The sequence below is a fragment of the Hypanus sabinus genome, chromosome 6, assembly GCF_030144855.1.
Source record: "Hypanus sabinus isolate sHypSab1 chromosome 6, sHypSab1.hap1, whole genome shotgun sequence".
Classification (NCBI taxonomy): Eukaryota; Metazoa; Chordata; class Chondrichthyes; order Myliobatiformes; family Dasyatidae; genus Hypanus; species Hypanus sabinus.
This window is the reverse complement of record NC_082711.1, coordinates 157,110,551-157,128,865: the sequence shown is the minus strand read 5'-3', so window position 1 is coordinate 157,128,865 and position 18,315 is coordinate 157,110,551. Positions and strand designations below refer to the sequence as shown.

The following is an 18,315-nucleotide window of genomic DNA, read 5'->3' as shown; positions in this document are numbered from 1 at the left end:
GCAGCAGATAAATCAAGTTTTTGTGTCATAGCCATTGTGGCTTTTGTTATAAAGAATAGCTTGTGCTAAACATAATTAAGCAAATACTTAACCACTGAAATCGAACTTCAACATACAAACATACATTATGCCTACTGGAGCAGGCTTGGATTACACATTTTGGAAGGACACTTTCTTACCTTTTACCCTGTATATCTACCTACCTCATCAATCTGGATTGAAGGCCTACCATTTTAAAATCAACATCTTTGAGTGGAATAAAAACTTTCTCTGATGAAATTTTATGTGAAAAGAAGTAAATTAGTAAACTTTTTTTTAAACCAGCTGTTATTTTATGACGGGTGCTGGTGACTTGCCTGATGGAAAATCATGATGTGGATGGTTTTCTAAGGACGAAATGTTGTTGTTGCCCTTCTTCAGGCCTTGTGGCGCATCGGGCGCCATTTTTCCATTTCCGTAGCATTTGACTGTTTTTTGAAGAGGCTAAGTTGCTAGCTCGATGTTCAACCGAGCACAGATGGAAAGCGTGCAAGAAGCTGGCCAGATTCAAACTCAGGACCATTTGCTTCAAAGTCCTGTGTTAATGCCGCTACACCACCAGCTGGCTAAAGAGAAAAATTCACTCCTGCTTAATTTGGGGATGGTGGGGGGAGGGGTGTCACCTATATTTGAGTAAGTGCTGAATAATTAATAATGCATAAGATTGACGAAATGAGTTGTGGTATAGAGGGGGAAGGTAAGAAAGCTTCTTTTCAAAACAGTTAATCTCAGGCATCCCACCTCTCCCAGAAGTTCCGAGAGTCTCCCGTATGTTGATAGCAGCTCCCTGACACCCACAAATTATATACAATGTTACGTATTCAGGCAACAATAAATATATGAGTTAGGCAAGGGTTTATATAACAAACAACGCGTTTATTAAACACTGAAAACAAACCCTCCAAAAGTAAACAAACACTAACGTAACCGGAAACAGCTGCTGTGCGGCAGCTTGAACAGTTCTTAAAGCGATGCAGCTCAAACAGTTCTTAAAGCATGTTGCAAAAACAGTTCTTTAAAGTAGTATTGCCAAAAAGTAAAAATGCTCACAGTCCATTTAAAGGAGAGACTTTTTAAGACAATTTAAATTCTCTTTCATGTCGTCTTGCTTCAGTCCCCGACGTCGAACTTTTCCCATGAAAAATTTACTAAACGAAACGGCTTAAAGGCACTGACCTTTCCTTTATCACACTGTCCTCAATCTTCTGCTATCCCACAGAGATTAACACGAGAAGTCAACGAATTCCTTCTGAATAAGGATTAAACAAGGTCGAATCCGTTTCACCATCGGAAATAGATTCTCCTCGATCTTTAACTCCCAAACTCTGATCTTCACTCGCCAGAAATTCTCAACTAGCAGTATTGTAAAGAAACTGCTGGCCATGACCTTTTAAACTTTAGGCATTAGATAAAAACTTCATCCTTCAACTAAACTGCGTCATCACATTAAATCATGCAGTGGCATGAAGTCAACATGGCAAATCCAGCCACGAACTGCCCCTCCTCACAGGGTGGGGTCTTCCTTTTATACCCTGTAAAAAAAAACCTGTCACATGATCTCTACTGGCGGGAAAATGACATCACTCCTCCATCACAAGACCATTACCTCAAGTCCAGTATAGCTTCAACCCCAGTCACGTGACACAAGGGTACCACTGTCATGTGTCACAAGTACGTAACAACAATATCCCAGAAATAGATATTTTTGAGAGGGAGAGGGTGAGGGAGAGGAAGAGGAACAGTGAGAGTGAGCATCCTGATTGGTCTCTCTTCGTGCTAAGTAGACCTATCAGGTTTCGCTGTGGGCGGCCTTTACAGTCAACCTCAACAATAATGACAGTGTTGCTTGCTGCACTGTTTGCAACAGTGACTTTTCTTTTGCCCAAGGTGGGTTAAAATGTAAAAGACATGTTGAGGTGAGTTTAACAGGTATCATTCGTTCGTTAGTATAGCTAACGTTATTTAAACCAACTGCGAAAGAGTTACTGTATTGATGTCCTACGTGATGGGGCCAAACTCCCTGAAGACTTGCTTAAAGTTGTAATGGAATAAAAAAACAGCTCCATGATCATATAATTACGTATTTTAATGTCACATTTTCTGCACATGCTGCCCAACTTGGTTTACAGATTAGACAAAGTCACTAAACAAGGTATTACATACACCCTTGGAGGTCGACTGCCCGGGGGTGTTTTGGAATATGGGGTTGCAGGGGGCAGGGGTGCTACCTCCCTGAAATGAGTATTTGCAGGGTGGGATGTCTGTGTTCTAAACCTGTTCCTGACTATGATGGAACCAACAGAGCAGCAGCCTACATAGAGAACAAGGGAGGACTGGGGAGAGACTAGATTCAGAATAAAATGAGATGTTGCTCTTTGCCGCACACAAATGGGCTGTCATTTTTAAAACTTATTACAACAGTGACCAAAGCTGCTCTAGAGGCTGCACAGTGCATTGGAATGAACTGAGGTGGTGAAAGGCTCTTCAAAAATACGAGCACCTTTTCCTTTTGAGCTATTTATTTTGCATTAATGCATTTGCTTGTACAAGGCATGTGTTTCTTTGCAAATAAATCCTTTTGGGATTCACAAGCATTCAGCACAGAATGTTAAATTGTCACTGTATGTTCATTTTTCTTTGAAGCTGTAATAATGGTGTGCTGCTTTTGTGGTCCGTAAAGTAAAATACCTTGAATATATTTATAATTTAATCTGTTTTACAGGCCACCATGCTGTAGTAAGGATGTAATTTTAATCCAAAGAGGGTGCAGAAAAGAATCTTAACGTTGTTGTGAGGAGTATAGGACATAGTTGCAGGCAGAGTCCAGCTAGATTGGGATTGTTTACCAGGGAGCAAAGAGGAATCAGGTGACCTCGAAGATTTTATATGAAGGGCACTGATAGAAAGTCCATCTTTTTTTCTAAGATGAGATTGGGGTCTAAAAGCAAAGAACACAATTTTATGATTAGTCAGCAGATGATTTTTAAAGGGGTTCTGAGGGGCAAATTTTCAAGCAGAGGGTGGTGGGTATATGGAATGAACTGCCAGAGGACATGTTAAAGGCAGTTATAATTACAATATCTTGACAAAAAGATAACTTGGACATGGATAGGAAACTCTTGAGGGATGTGGGCCAAAGGATTTTTTTCTTTATAACTCCATGAATATATTACTGTCTGCATTGTAGTTGCAATTGTTGGGTAGTGGTTTTGCATCTTGGAGATTTCTCCCAAGGGAAAGTCAGTTAATAAAAAGAGATGCAAATTACACTAGTTGTTAAATTCAAGGTACAATTCTGAAATCCTGCAAACCTTTACCTTGGCTTTAGGGCCCTTTTTTAACCTGAACAACAAAATTAAAAAAGAATTACATTTCATAAAACACACAATAATATAATCACTTTCACATTAAATATAAAGAAGTTAAAATGAAATAATTAAGACTTCCAGTTATAATGGTGCTACCAAACACATGCAGCAGCTTACTGATAGTATAAATGGCAAGAAATTTGACTAAAATATCAATAAAAACATCTTTACTGAGGAAAATTGTGTTAAATTTGCCCCCCAAACAGACAGGGATGAGCAATGGCGAGGTGAGTTCGGGGGTGGGGGGGAGTCAAGCTGGGCTGGTGTGTTGCAGAACCAATGCAACTGGAGTGAGCCGTTCAGAAAGGAGATGTTGGCGATGAGGCAGAGGAGTTCTGTTGTCCATACAACTTCCCTGGGTGGGAGGTTGGATTGCCCTAGGCGCCGAGCAGATTTGAAGAACTTGAGAACGGCTTCGGGCTGCGCGGTAAAATCTGAGCCCGGAACAAGTCGATGGGCAGCCTGTTCAAGGCTTCACAGCAGCCAAATCCTACTGTGAGGCATGATCCGCTGTTTAGACAATTTAAATGCAGGCCCAGATCGGAGGTGACTGCTGACTTTGCTCACTCTCCGCGATATTCATTCCTCTTTCCAGGTGCCAGAGTCTGTTGCTGCAGTGGTTCCGGGGGACAGTGCGAGGTACAATCCATTGTTTGGTCAATTTAAGCGCTGGCCCAGATAGACCTAAAAGACAGGGTGTCTGGATCCGAGGCGAGAGCTGATTTTGCTCACTCTCCGCAATTGTCACTCCTCTCTCCGGGACACTGAAGCTACGATGACTGCCACGGCTGCTGTGCTTCATGCCTGCTCATATGGTGAACTGCTAAGCCTACTCTGGGACTCAGATCTGAGAACAGTTTGGTGCAGGGTGTTGTTGCTCACTTCAATTGTTTGCATGATTTGTATTTTTTTCCCCTTTCTCTTGGGCATCGGGTGTTGGTCTTTTTAAAAATTTTTTAAAACTGGCTTCCTTTGGGTTTCTTGCTTTGTGGCTACCTGTGAGCAAACAAATCTCAAAGTTTGAAAGCTTATGTATTCCTTGATAATCAATATACAGCACTTTGAACTTTAAATGCCAGTTACCTCTTGGGGAATTTGGACTAAGAATCCCACAGGCAAGAAACTGATGTAGCAAAAATTAGCGCCCTCGCACTCGAGGATATGCTTTTACTAATTGCCTAATTTTTGGCAACTTCCAATAGTATCGTGCAGTTAAACTGAATTACCTGTCCTGCTCTCAAAAGTGATTCTTGAAATGGCATGCCATCAACTGACTTGTCTTTTAACAAATTTGAATGCATACACTTGCAGCTTAACTTCACGGATGCAACAGGAGTATAAAGTGGGTCTGTTGGTTGGTAGGTCTGAACCTCATCAAAACAACCTCTCTGCCAAGCAAAATTTAAGTATTACTTGTGTACAATTTAATTTTTTTCTCATTTTTATCACTGGATATCTTGCTTATGAAACCAGTATTTTGATCACAGTAAGTTCCTATGTCAAATATCATGGAATGTTGAAGAGGAAGTCCAAATTAAGTAATGCCGTGACAGAAGATAATGGCCCATTAATAGTTAGATGTAATGTAGTACATTCATCATCCATCACATTATGTCCTCACCAGACAGAGGCATCGCAGTAAATCAAGGCAATTGTTATTATCAGCACCAAACAGTTGACTGAGTTCATGAAAGACAGCTGAAAACCAAGAATTTTTCTTTGAATATTTGAATGAAATTTAGTTTCAGTCTTAAATTTTCAGTAGTCTATTTCAAATAAATCATCCTTGGAATCTCAAGCAGCAAGTGTGGTGTGGAATTTAAGGCAGATTTGTTCTTTACAGCTACACACATAGGATGCTTCAGAGATGAGCTGAAGGAGAAGGCTCTGAAAGGAGCGGTGTTTTATGACTTCCGTAAAATGACGGTTTCGCAGTGTCAAGACAGTTGTGCAGAAAGGTAAGGGAAGATGTGTTCAACATCAACTTTATGTATTTACCTTTTTTCATGTTCCTGCATTTTTCCTAAACAGCTGTGACTATGAGAGGAACCCTATTAAAGTTATACCGAATTTGTAAAAAGACTGGTTGGTCTTAAAATGCCTGGTCCTCTCTTCAGTCAGCTAATGTCACCAGTCCTTTAAATGACCTTTGGTGATTCGAAGATAGGTGGAAGGGTAGGCATTGCTGAGGAAGCAATGCGATTACAGCAGGACTTGGGCAAATTGGAAGAATGGGCAAAAAAGTGGCAGATGGAATACAGTGTTGGGAAATGTATGAAAATGCATTTTGGTAAAAAGGAACAGTAGTGTGGACTAATAACTAAATGGGGAGAAGTTCAAACATCAGAGGTGCAGGGGAACTTGGAAGTCCTCGTGCAAGACTCTCAGAAGGTTAATTTACAGGTTGGGTCTGTGGTAAAGCAAGCAAATGCAATGTTGGCATTTATTTCAAGGGAAATAGAATATAAAAGCAAGGAGATAATGCTGAGCCTTTATAAGATACTAGTCAGGCTCGACTTTGTCAACATTATTAACAGTTTTGGGCCCCATATCTCAGAAAGCAAGTATTGTCATTGGAGAAAGTCCAGAGGAGGTTCACGAAGATTATTCTGGGAATGAAGGAGTTAACATATGAGGAGCTTTTGGCAGCTTTGGGCCTGTACTCACCGGAATTTAGAAGAATGCATGGGGATCTCATTGAAACCTACCAAATGTTGAAAAGTCTAGATGGGGGAGATGTGGAGAGGATGTTCCCTATGGTGGCACACAGCCTCAAAATTGAGGAATGACCCTTTAGGACAAAGGCAAGGAAAATGTTTTTAGCCAGAGAGTAGGAAATCTGAGGAATGCTCTGCCACAGACTGCGGTGGAGCCCAAGTATTTGTGTTTATTTAAGGCGGAAGTGGATCATTCCCTGATCAGTCAGGGCATCAAAGGATATGGCCAGAAGGCAGATGTATGGGGTTGAGTGGGATCTGAGTTCAGCCATGATGGAATGGTGGAGACTTGATGGGCTGAATGGCCTAATTCTGCTTCTGTGTCTTACTGTCTTTATATTAACGTCCTTTATGTTGGGAATTTTGTAACATATTAAATCTGTTAGGGCATGTGACTATGTCTTCATTCATTTTATGAGATTATACAGAGACAACACCTTAAGGAAAAGCAGCATTCATTATGTTGCAGCAGCACAAAAAAAATGCTGGACGAACTCAGCAGTTTGGGCAGTATGTAGGGAGAGAAATGAACAGTTGATGCCTTGGCCAAAGACCCATCTTCAAAACTGATAAGAAAGAGAGCAAAAGTCAAAATAAAAGGGTGGGGGTGGGAGGAGAGCAGAAGCTGGTGGGTGATAAGATGGTGCTCCTAGCTTGCAAGATCATTGGAGTCAGTTCGTGTTGAGAATCAGATAACTTTAGAACACTTTTTTAAAAGACTTCCTTTGTAATCTGATGGCAAATTTGTCTTCACAGAGGTTACCTTTATGCTGGTCTGGAATACGGTGCAGAATGTTACTGTGGAAATCGAGTTACGTCAGCGAGTGCAAGACAGGGGGATTGCAACATGGAGTGTAAAGGGGAGAAGCACACAGTCTGCGGTGGTGTCAATCGACTGTCGGTGTACAAAGTAGAAGACCTTCGACCAAGCAACAAACGATGTATGTTTCTTTCTTGGAAGTATTTAAAGGAAGAGCATCCAACAGCAAGTTATAGAATGGTGCTAATTTATGTAGCAGTACCTTAAACCCCTTAGTGGCTTGCTTCTAAACTCAAGAAAACATCAGCCAATTTACTTGTATTTATTTATGTTGCCCTGCATTTGGCACGTTCTTCACTGTATATTAATTCAGGACTTTTATCTATTATTTTTATGTGTTCTTTGTGATGTGAGTATGGGGAAACAGCTATATGCTGCCAGGAAATAAGATGAGCATTTCTTTAAAAGGTTCCAAAGCTGAAATTCAAATGATCTGTCCTCATTATGTCTCTGAGGGTCCCCCGATGAATCATCATCTTTTTCATCTGTTTGTTGGTTTTAGTCCCAGCATAAGTTATCCATCTTTAAGGAAAGCCTTTCAATATAAGCTTTTGATTTGCTTGTACTGCTCTGCATCTGTCCTTTTCCTAAAAGGATAGATGTGACGTCAAAAAGAGAGCCCTCTCAGAAATGGGCTGTCCCACAGACGGGTTCACTCCAACGTTGACCACCTTTCCGGTCAAGATGGTGCCTGCGTACAATGTTCCTTTGATCGACATTTTCTGAATAGATCATGAAAGCACCTATATTTTACCCTAATCATACAATCAGCCCATTTTAAAAATTCTCTCCATGTTTGCTTTGATTGTCCCAGATTCCACCACTCACGTACATATCCGAGGGAATTTACAGCGGTCACTTAACCAACTCATCTGTAGGTCTTTGGGTTGTGGGAGGAGTCCAGAGCAGTCAGAGAATGCTGATGCAGTCACTTGGAGAAGGTGCAAACTGCACATTGTGAGGTTAGGTTTGAACCCGGGTCTCTGGTGCTCCGGGTAGAAGTTCTTCTGAGTGTGTCAGTGTGTCGCCTCATAATGTGCTCAACATGGGGCTTGAATGTCTAACCCTGAGGTTAAGAGTCTTGTAGTCATAGAGTATTGTACTGACTAATCCGACTGGCCTCCTTTTCAATTCCCTCTTGGGGCAAGATCCCATACTTTTTCTAAAGAGGAGACGAATTGGGTACCACAGCCAAAATTTTAGTCCATATTTGAATTTCCATTGCAGAACAGAAAATATTTACTTGTTTCAAAATTCCTACCTACTTGACAACTGTATAATCATGTCAGTATAGCTCTCTCTGCCTCAGTTCACTGTACTGACATTGAATCTTGGAGGCAAAGGCATGCTAAATCTGGGATTAAATTATCATCTATTTATTTATAGTTGCTGAAATATAATCAACACCATTGTCTTCAATAAGTCATTATAATATCTGTGCTTATGTTTATGACTGTGTTTATAATGGACATTTCCTCAGCGGCTAGCTTGCCAGCCCTTCTCACCAGAAGAGCTTGAGTATAGTTTTTCTCTTTTGTAAAACAAGGTAACACAACAAATAGATTAAATTCTGGTGCATAAGCCACATTTGTGGATAAGTAGCTCTCCTTTGTGAGGTATTTAATTTTAGGAAAAAGTGTACCTTCAGTGTAAACTCCAGTATCTGCTCACAATTTAACCAGCAACTGAAAGTTATAACCACTAACACGAGGTGCACAACGTGAGAAATCTAAGGCAGGTGGAGCACCAAGGTCACCGCTGGTAGTTGGGTAGTGGTGTAGAGTATGCTGTGCTCCACTGGGAACTGAGAAGCCTTCCTGGCACTTGTAGTGGGAGCAGGGAGATTGTCTGGCTGCATGAATGGGAGTGGAAGATGGGACATCAGAGGCAATGTGATCTCAGATGATTGTCATGACAGCCCAGGATAGATTTCAAACTTGTATCTTTCCCAGCAAACCACAGATGTCCATGGAGCTGGAGAGTAGTGTGAGATTCATAGGTACCATAGATTTCTTGGAGTATTTTATTTTTTTCTAGCACTACTGAAAAGCTATTGACCAGAGCAAAGTTTAATCAAGGTGGCAGGAATGGAAACATGGCCTAACAGCCTGGGAATGGTCATTCTGGCACTGGATATGGCAAATGGAGTGCGCAGACCTCCACTAGGAGTGGAGAGGCAGATTGCCCTATCCTCTACTGGGAATTGAAAAGCCTTGCTTCCTCCACTTGAAGTGGGAACAGAGATATGGACTGGCAGCAATGAATGGGAGGGGAAGGTGGGACATCAGACATAATGTGATCTCAACTGATGTCCTGACTGTCAGGATGGAAAGTTTATTGATGTACAGGTGGCTAGAACTTGTGCACAACCCTGTCCTTCCACTAACTTTATGCAATTCTCGAAAACAAATACTGGAGAATTGGCAGATTTAATTGCATTTCTTGATCAGAACATCATTTTAAATTACCAAGTAGAAATTTATTTGATTTAATAGTGAATTTTTAGTCAATTTACTGCTGTATGAGAAGTTTCCTACAGTTTCTATTCCAACAGTACTGAAAACAAAATTTCTTATATAGGTCTGTTATGTGCAATTTCTGTGATTTGATGAGAGTACAATAAATACTCCACATTAAACTGATTGAAATTAAGGCAATTATCATTACATTTGTCAACCACTGACTTCCAGTAGAGACTGCTCATGGTTTGGAGAGGATCATGTGTAAATTATCTGTGTTCAGTCAAGGGTTCTTAACCTTTTAAAAGGTCCATTGCAGAGTGTATTGTCTTATATACGTGAAACATGAAGAGTTCAAAGGAAGTGTGCACTGTTTATGTAAGAGCTCTTCACAGTCTGTCTCCCAGGAATTTTCTGTAAATTATAAATTTTTACAACCCAGTCAGTCACAAGGCAAAATCCTCGTAATATTCCTCAGCCCATTTTATAACAACTACAGCATGATCCTCCCTGGATCTGAAGGAGCCCCTTCTGATTTCAAAGCAACAAAAACAAAACAATGCAGATGTTCTGCATCTGAAATATATATTTTTTAAAAAACTGCTCAAGATATTTAGCAGGTCGGGTAGTATATGTGAAGGCAAAAAAAAAGAGAGTGAATGCTTGTATCCTTGCAGTTGTAGTACATTTTAGGCCACATTTGGACTGCTGTGTGTGTGCATTTCTGGTCATTACATTACAGGAAGGATGTAGAGGCTTTGGAGGATGTGCAGAAGAGGTTTGCCAGGATGTTGCCTGGATTAGAATGTATTGGCTATGAAGAGAGTTTGGACAAAATTAGATTGTTTTCTCTGGAGTGCCAGAGACTGAGGGAGATCCAATAGAAGCATATAAAAGTTTGAGAGGCACAGCTAGGACAGATGATCTTTTCTTCCCTGGGTAGTCATGTCTTTCAGCTCAAAAGCCAGATCCAAATTATAATGAGGCAATATTATTTCTTCTGAAATTTAAATGGTTGACACTAAATAGTAGCAGGTGGAGACTAATCAGAGAGCCGAGGAAAAGTACATGGATTCACCCCCTATAGTTGTACAAATCAACATCTCCTGACGCTTGTAATATCTCCTCTTTAAGCTGATCCTGACAGCATCTGCTTTTTTTGTTTACAGAAAGTCATCATCACAATGCCAAGACTTTGCTCCATTCCAGAGGCCTGTCAGTCTTATTATAAATAATGCTTGTCGACTAAGTAAAGTTGTTTCTTGAACTTGCACTGCAGCAGTGATTTCACGTCCATTCCTTAAGACCATAAGACATAGGAGAATAGAGGGGCGTTCATTTAGAGTGGAGATGGAGAGGAATTTCTTTAGCCAGAGGATAATGAACCTGTGGAATTAATTGCCACAGGCAGCTGTGAAAGCCAAGTTATTTGGTGTGTTTAAGGTGGAGGTTGATGGGCTCTTGAATAGGCAGGGCACGAAAGATTACGGGAGGAAAGCAGGAGACTGGGGTTGAGAGGGAAATGGTTCAGCCATGATGAAATAGTGAAGTGACTTCATGGACTGAATGGCTTAATTCTCCAATGTCTAAAATATCTGAATTGGGCCGTCAGTTAATTGGAGCAGCTGCTAATTTGGGACAATTCTTAAAGAACAAAAACTAATCGAGGAAATAACAGGGGTTCTCTTCATTTATTTGGGACAATATGCTCCTTAATTGGAACGGGAGTCTTTAAATTTTTTTTTGAAGTGGATAGTTTCACAGCTGCTGATTTCTCTCTACTTCCATCTAATGCTATCTAATCCACCTCATGTGATTGGGGATTTCCAAAGCAGAGGGCAGAAGTCAGGGTAGTGAGTTCAACTTCCATCATCTAGTTACTTTTCATTCAATAAGGGACAGTGGATTCCAGTTAATTGCACTATCAGTTAGTTAGGGCAGCCACTTGTTTGGGACAACTCTTAAAGAACAAAAGCAAATCAAGAAAATTCCCTTTGTTAATATGAGACACCATGCCATGACAGACAGCTATTGCCAAAAATGTTCTAACTAGTGTCAGTCACGTGCACATCGTGAGGTCATTAAACATTACACTACTTAGCGAGAGCAGTTTTTAAACAGCATCAGTTGCAAGTGTTTTTGTTCAAAAAGCCATGATTTTTGGCACTGATGGTGGGCAAGAAATAGGCAGTTAGGCAATCCAGAATTACTTTGCTCACCGCGGTTACGAGCATTCAGTCTTGGAGATGCCAGGAATGGCTGAGAGTGAAAGTGAAACAATTTCACTACTTCAACAGGTTAGCAACCATGAAGAATTTGAAGGTATTGACACTCACTTTGAATGCTACAATGAAAATGAAAAATTTGGAAGACGCAAATGTTGAAAGTATTGTATGAACAGTCTATAATCTGTACTAGGTGTCTGCCCTGATTTTGCTCATTTACAGTCAATCAAAAGAAGATGGCAGCACACCCTGAATGAATTAGGAGCTAAGACACAGTTTTATAGCACCGCAATAGCATTGGTAATATTCTAATTTGTTCTGTATTTCAAATGATAGAATTTGTTCCTCAGTGAAATGGTAGATTGTCAGTTTTTTTAGACTATTTTAACCATTTCCATAAAACTTTGGCCATTTGGGACAGCCACTTAATTGGTCCAAAATGTACTGGTCCCAATATGTCCCAATTAACAGGAATCCACTGTATTTGTATTAAGGAGCAGGCATGGGGTGCACCTAATAAAGTGGCCACTCAATGTATGTTGAAAGGTTTGATGATCACCTTGTACATTTTGTTTCATTTTCAAAGATTTCACATTTTCTCTAACTTGCATCAGTTAGAGCAAACCAGCATTTCTGATCCATTAAGTTTCTTGATCTTTCTTTCATTTGAGTCTGAACTTTCCCCCTTTTTAGTCCTTTTTGGTCTTTTCTTTGATTCTTTTTTTGGTCCCTCTGAGTTGTAGAAAAGGCAGGCCACAGATACTTGATTGAATACTTTCACAGGATCTCAAAACCTATAATTATCTTATCTCCCCATCTTCTATTCCTCAGAGGCCCTGTAGCTCCTTGAGACCTTAAGCTAAATCCACGTTCTGGTTTATTTCACCTGCTTTGCTATTTTAAGCTCTAACACTGATGGTCTTGATCTCTTCATTTTGTTTTCTCCATCTAAAAAAAGCATCAAGTTCACCTTTAAGGAATAGATCATCTTAGAAAAATTACTTACAATGTGATTATTTTGTGCATACTGTATATCCTGCACCGTATAGAGAAAATGCTTGTAATCTGAAACCTCCCTTGATGCCTGTTAGCTATTTTTGCAGGTCCTATGGTTCTGCAAATGCAGTTGATGCTTTTAAACTAGAATCCATCTGTGTTATCAAATTTTATTTAGAAATCAAAATATAACATCTTAAGATGCACTACTTCAGTGTTAGTTTCCCATTATCTGTTAGATGTATGAGATGGTGCAAAATTAACACGACCCTCAGTTTTTCTCTGCCTCTGTCTACATTCAGCTTTTGATAAAGTGATAGATATTGCATTATCAAAATCCTTCCAGATACTGAAAATAATTACCATGAGTAAATAGAGCCAAAGTTTCAAATTGTTCTTCTTTTTGATTAATATTCTCTTTCTCTCGCTTTGGGCTCTGATTCTACTCAGAATTGAGAGGTCAGATTCATTTATTTAGCAAATGTACAGTACATCGAAACACACAGAGAAATATGTTGTTTGCGTTAACAACGCAAGGATATGCCGGGGGCAGACTGCAAGTGTCGTAGCATTTCCAGAGCAACATTCTTTTAAAAACACAAATATTTGAAGTCTAGCTCCAACCTGGGTTTAAAAGAGGCTGGACAAGAAAGAGTCAGTTCAGTTCATAGTGTATCTGAGTTTGATTGCAACATTTATGAAAGGTATTGGATAGGTACATGAATGCAAGGTGTTTGGAGGCTGATCGTCCAGGTGTGCATCAATTAGACTAAGCAGAATAACAGGTTTGTCACAGACTCGATGGGCCAAAGGGCCTGTTTCTGTACTGTAGTGCTCCATGACTGGGTTAAGTCAGTAAGTTATTGATACTAACACTTCTGATCTATAAACTTAATAGAACTTAGGGAAGCTAGGAGCTAAAGGCAGGTGAAGACAGCTACTGCAGGGAAGTGAGCAATTCTCACCTTGTCCTCCCAATTTCCACTCCCTCAGTCCCTCAAATCATCCTCTTCCAATGAGGTCAGGTGTCAAATCACACAGCTATGATCAGTGTGCTCCTGCACTCCCAGAGAAGCACAACACACAACTTACTATAAGAGTTCTCTGCTCTGGAGGTGCGCACTATAAGATTAGAAGACGAAAACCAACCAAGAAGATCAACTTCTATAAACACAAAGTCTTCAGAAGCTAGAAATCCAAAGCAACACATAAGAAATGTTGGTGGAACTCAGCAGGTCAGGCAGCATCTGCGGAAAATAATAAACAGTCAATGTTTTGGGCCGAGGCCCTTCTTCAGGACTAAGAAAGGGAGGAGATGCCAGAATAAAAAGGTGGGGAGATAGGAAGGAGGCTAGCTGGATATTATTCTCTATTGTGTTATGGCAACCTCCATAATATGCAGGGAATCTGAAATCTTCGCTTTTCCCAACAGAACCTACCCCTCTCTGCTCACAGAGCTTGCTGCTGTTAAAACTCAATTCTGAATTCTACTGCATCTCAGTTGACTCTTAATTCACCTGTTCTAAATGACACTTCCTTCTCAGTTCCTGCATTATTTTCATAGTCCTCCATTCTTATTGGTTAGTGAGACATCCAGTGGTGGGTTCTGAACAATCAGCCAACAAAATATCTAATCAAAAGGCAGTTAAGTAACGGCAGAAGCTGTTACCTGGCCTGAAGCTGCAAATTACAGCCCAATATATTGAAAGTATTTATATCCGTACATTCATTTGACAGTGCACAATGGTTAACATATCTTTTATGTAAGGGCCCTTGCCAGTAACTTTGTATTCTGCATGAGGCCCAAGACCTCACATGCAGTGAAATGGGTGGAGAGGGAATGGGGTAGAGGAACGGTTGGTGCATCAATGCAGGAGTGGATGACTGGGTGAGGTGGAGGGGAGGTGTGGTCATGGACAAGATAGGATTGGATTGTTGGGGATTGGAGAAGCAAGGAAGAGACTCAGCAAGGGGTCTGTAACATAAAGATCTACCTGTGTGCAGGTAGATCTAGGCACTGAACTTGATAGGCCTGGATGTGCCCCAGGAATTTAGTGATCAACAAAGTAGGCATTACTTTCTCAGTTAACTTCCCACAGAGGCATTCCAACAACCACAACGTGCCTTTGGATACAACTGCACAGATCCTAGGACCCATGTCCAGTTGTGTTCGGAAAATCGGAGAGGAAAATTTCAAACCTTGTCGACCACGCATAGGGCAACTAAATGCCGTGCCACAAAATAGCACTTCTGGGTCATGTTATCTGACACTTTAACAAAAACTTACCTTTATCAAAAATTTTTTTATTGAAGTGGAGCAGCACCGTGCAGCGGTCAGCAGAACACTATTACTACACCAGTGTGGGTGTCCTCCGGTTTCCTCTCACGTTTCAAAGACGTGCACGTGGTTAGAGTTTGTAAGTTGTAGACGTGCTATGGTGGCGCTGGAAGCATAGCGATATTTGTGGGCTGTCCCAGCACAATCCTCGCTGATTTGATTTGACGCAAATGAGGCATTGCACTGTATGTTTCAATGTACATGTGACAAATAAAGCTAATCTTATCTTACCAATCTTACAGAAAGAAGTTTACTCTAATAGCATTTTGCAGTCAAAATTTAGCCCCAAGCTACAAAGGGCAAGCAATCTAAAGTTTTCAAAAAGGGTTAAATTTTTAAGGAGAGACAGAGGGGTTTAGAGAGGGACATTCAGTGCATAAGATCTGGGCAAGCTGGCCAGGCCTGAAAAAACAGTTTCTAATGTCTTATACAATAACGTTAGGGAAAGGAAAGAGGCCGCAATTAAGTGGTAAAATGGAGATCTTGGGGAAATACAGTGTTGCAGGAGGTTCCGGACATTAGGAGGAATATAGCAATGGGTGATACTACTCTGAAACTGTTAAATTTGAAGCCTGCTAGTACATGAAGTACAGTTGATCTGAAACTAGAGGGAGGATGGGTGAATGGCGAATGCCTGAGGACAAGAGTAATTGTTTTCTTCATGGCTTTGGTTAAATGATGTTACATCACATCTTGCTTGGAAAAATTATACAATGTTCCATAATTGATGATCAAACTCAGTAGATTGGGGCCCATGCCGAGAGTTGCAAACCTCCAGATATCTTGGTTGGTTTGCGCCACCTCACCTGTTGCTTTTCATAGGGGCTTCCCTTTATCTTGCTCATTATATGAAATAACTTGCTGGATATGCACAGAAGCTCTCTGCTGTGAGCTTAATGAAAAATTAAGGCTTGTAATTCAGAGTATAAGAAACCTTTTGGAAAACATAATTTTAATGTCTTGCTAATCCAAGTCTCCGTCATTAAAAATGAACAATTCGATCTTCTCTATTTACATTTAGTAGCCAATTTATTAGGTACACCTGAACACCTGCTCATTAATGCAGATACTGCAGATCAGTCGATCAGATGGCAGCAACTCATCGAGTAAAAGCTATGCAGACATGGCCAAGAGTTTCAGCTGTTATTCGGAGCAAACACCAGAAAGGGGAAAAAATGTGACTTAAGTGAATTTAACTGTGGAATGATTGTTGGTGCCAGATGGGGCGGTTAGTGTATCTCAGAAATTGCGGATCTGCTGGGATTTTCGTGTACAACAGTCTCTAGTGTTTACTGGTGTGAGAAACAAAAAAAAAATCTAGTGAGCGGCAGTTCTGTGGGAGAAAATGTCTTCCTAATGAGAGAGGTTGGTGGAGAATGGCCAGACTGCTTCAAGCTGACAGCAACTCAGATAACCAGGTGTTACGGTAGTGCTGTCTCTGAAAGCGCATGTCAAATATTGAAGTGATGGGCTACAGCAGCAGAAGACCACGAACATACACTCAGTGGCTACTTTATTAGGTACAGGAGGGAACTAAAAATGTGCCCACTGAGCGTAGATCCAGGAATACTAGATATTCACAGCACATACCAGTACTTTGAGTTGTTGTACTTGATGCAATGCAACAAATATGTTAGAATTTACAAATAATTTCCGGTGTTACAAACACAAGAGATTCTCCAGATGCTGAAAATTTTGCATAACAATACTGGAGGAACTCAGCAAGTTAGGCAGCATCTATTGTGGGGAATAAACAGTCAACGTTTCGGGCCAAGATCCTTCAGCTGGACTCAATTTGTTACATTTATTTTGTCCCGTGTCTTTTTCTCTCTCCAAATCTGATACTTCTCTCCTTTTCATTTTTATTCTCTCTATTTTGAATCCGTTTAACTCCCAATCCTCACTCCATCAATAAAAAAAAGATAGTTTTTTCTGCTTTAAACTCATCTTGCCCATTTCCACCTATCCCTCCAAAATTACCTCCATCTTCAGGAGGGAATAGTCCAAAATAAAAAAAAAGACACAGACCTGTAAGGATTGTTGAAACCGAAAGGGAGACGAAGTAGGTTACTACGAGCTAGTTAGTTCTATATCTGTCGGGGCGGAGGGGGATATTTAAAAAGCTATTTGTAAAGCCATTTTAGCAAGTCACTTAAGATTTCTTTTAAAAAATCAAGCTAATAGGGCAATGGTTCGGTCAAAGAGAAATCATGTTGAAGTCACCTGTAAGAGCTCCTTGAAGAAGGAACATGCTGTTGATAAAGGGGAGCTGTGAAATTGCAATAATTTGATTTCAAAAGGCAATTTATACATTACTGCAACAAAGAGTATTGTGGAAAATAGAAGCCCGTGGTATAGCTTATAGAAAATGGGTTGGTTATCCGGAAACAAGAGGAAGCATAAACTGATCTTTTACTGGTTGGTAAGGTGTAACACCAGGCCCCAGTGGTGATTACAATTAATTCAAACAACCTGTGGTATGGTTACTAAACCTGCTGATGTCACAAAGTTAGACAGTTTACTGTATTGTGTAGAGCACATGAGGTGATGCTGTCTAATCTGCTGAGTTTCTCCAGTATTTTGTGTATGTTGACCGTAAACTGATATAGATTGATTAAGTGAGTAGTGAAAATTCTGTCAAATGGAATATAATATAATAAAATGCAAAAATTGTCCATTTGGCAGGAGAATGCAGAGACCTGAAGTGTAAAGGAATCAAGGTGTCTGAGTGTATGCTTGAAAAAAGGCTAGAGTGCTGGTTTCAGCAAGTCATTAGGCGAACTAACAGAACATCATGGTTTATTGCCGAGGAATTGAATACATGCTTCAGTCTCAGCTTTGGGAAACTCACGCCTGGAGTACTGTGTGCAACGTCAGTTTCTGTATCTAGAGAAGGATGTTAATGCATTGGCAGCATTTCAGAGAAGGTCCAAAGGATCAAAGATTCAAAGTACATTTATTATCCAAGTCTGTATGCTGTATAGAACCCTGGGATTCGCCTTCCCACAGACAGTCACAGAACAAAGAATCACCATGAGACCTGTTCAAAGAAAACATTAAGCACCCAACACGTAAGATGAAAGAACAATTCATACAAGCTGCAAAAATGAGCAAAAACACAGAATATAAAACATCAAACCGCTACGTCTTTGAACTGATCTAGGAATATTCAGTTCAGTTCACTTCAGTTCAGTTTAGCACTGTGTCATTCATTGACTGTAGGCCACAGAGCCAGTCTCCCTCGATCAAAATTGCACAGCACAACAATCTTAAAAAAGGAGTAACCACAAACCACATCACAACAAGAGCTACAGAGTTCAATTTACAAACTGCGCTGATTAAACTTTTCCCAA

The 18,315-nt window shown here is 40.4% G+C and overlaps 1 protein-coding gene across 1 annotated transcript in view; it reads left to right on the top strand.

The window, feature by feature from the left end:
• Window positions 1-18,315, top strand: part of LOC132395103 (sialate:O-sulfotransferase 1-like) — a 127,456-nt gene that overhangs the window by 71,714 nt on the left and 37,427 nt on the right. Inside the window, exons 5-6 of the mRNA XM_059971413.1 lie at window positions 5,251-5,365; window positions 6,881-7,065. Coding sequence (XP_059827396.1) covers window positions 5,251-5,365; window positions 6,881-7,065 — 300 coding nt within the window. The remainder of the gene's footprint in view (window positions 1-5,250; window positions 5,366-6,880; window positions 7,066-18,315) is intronic.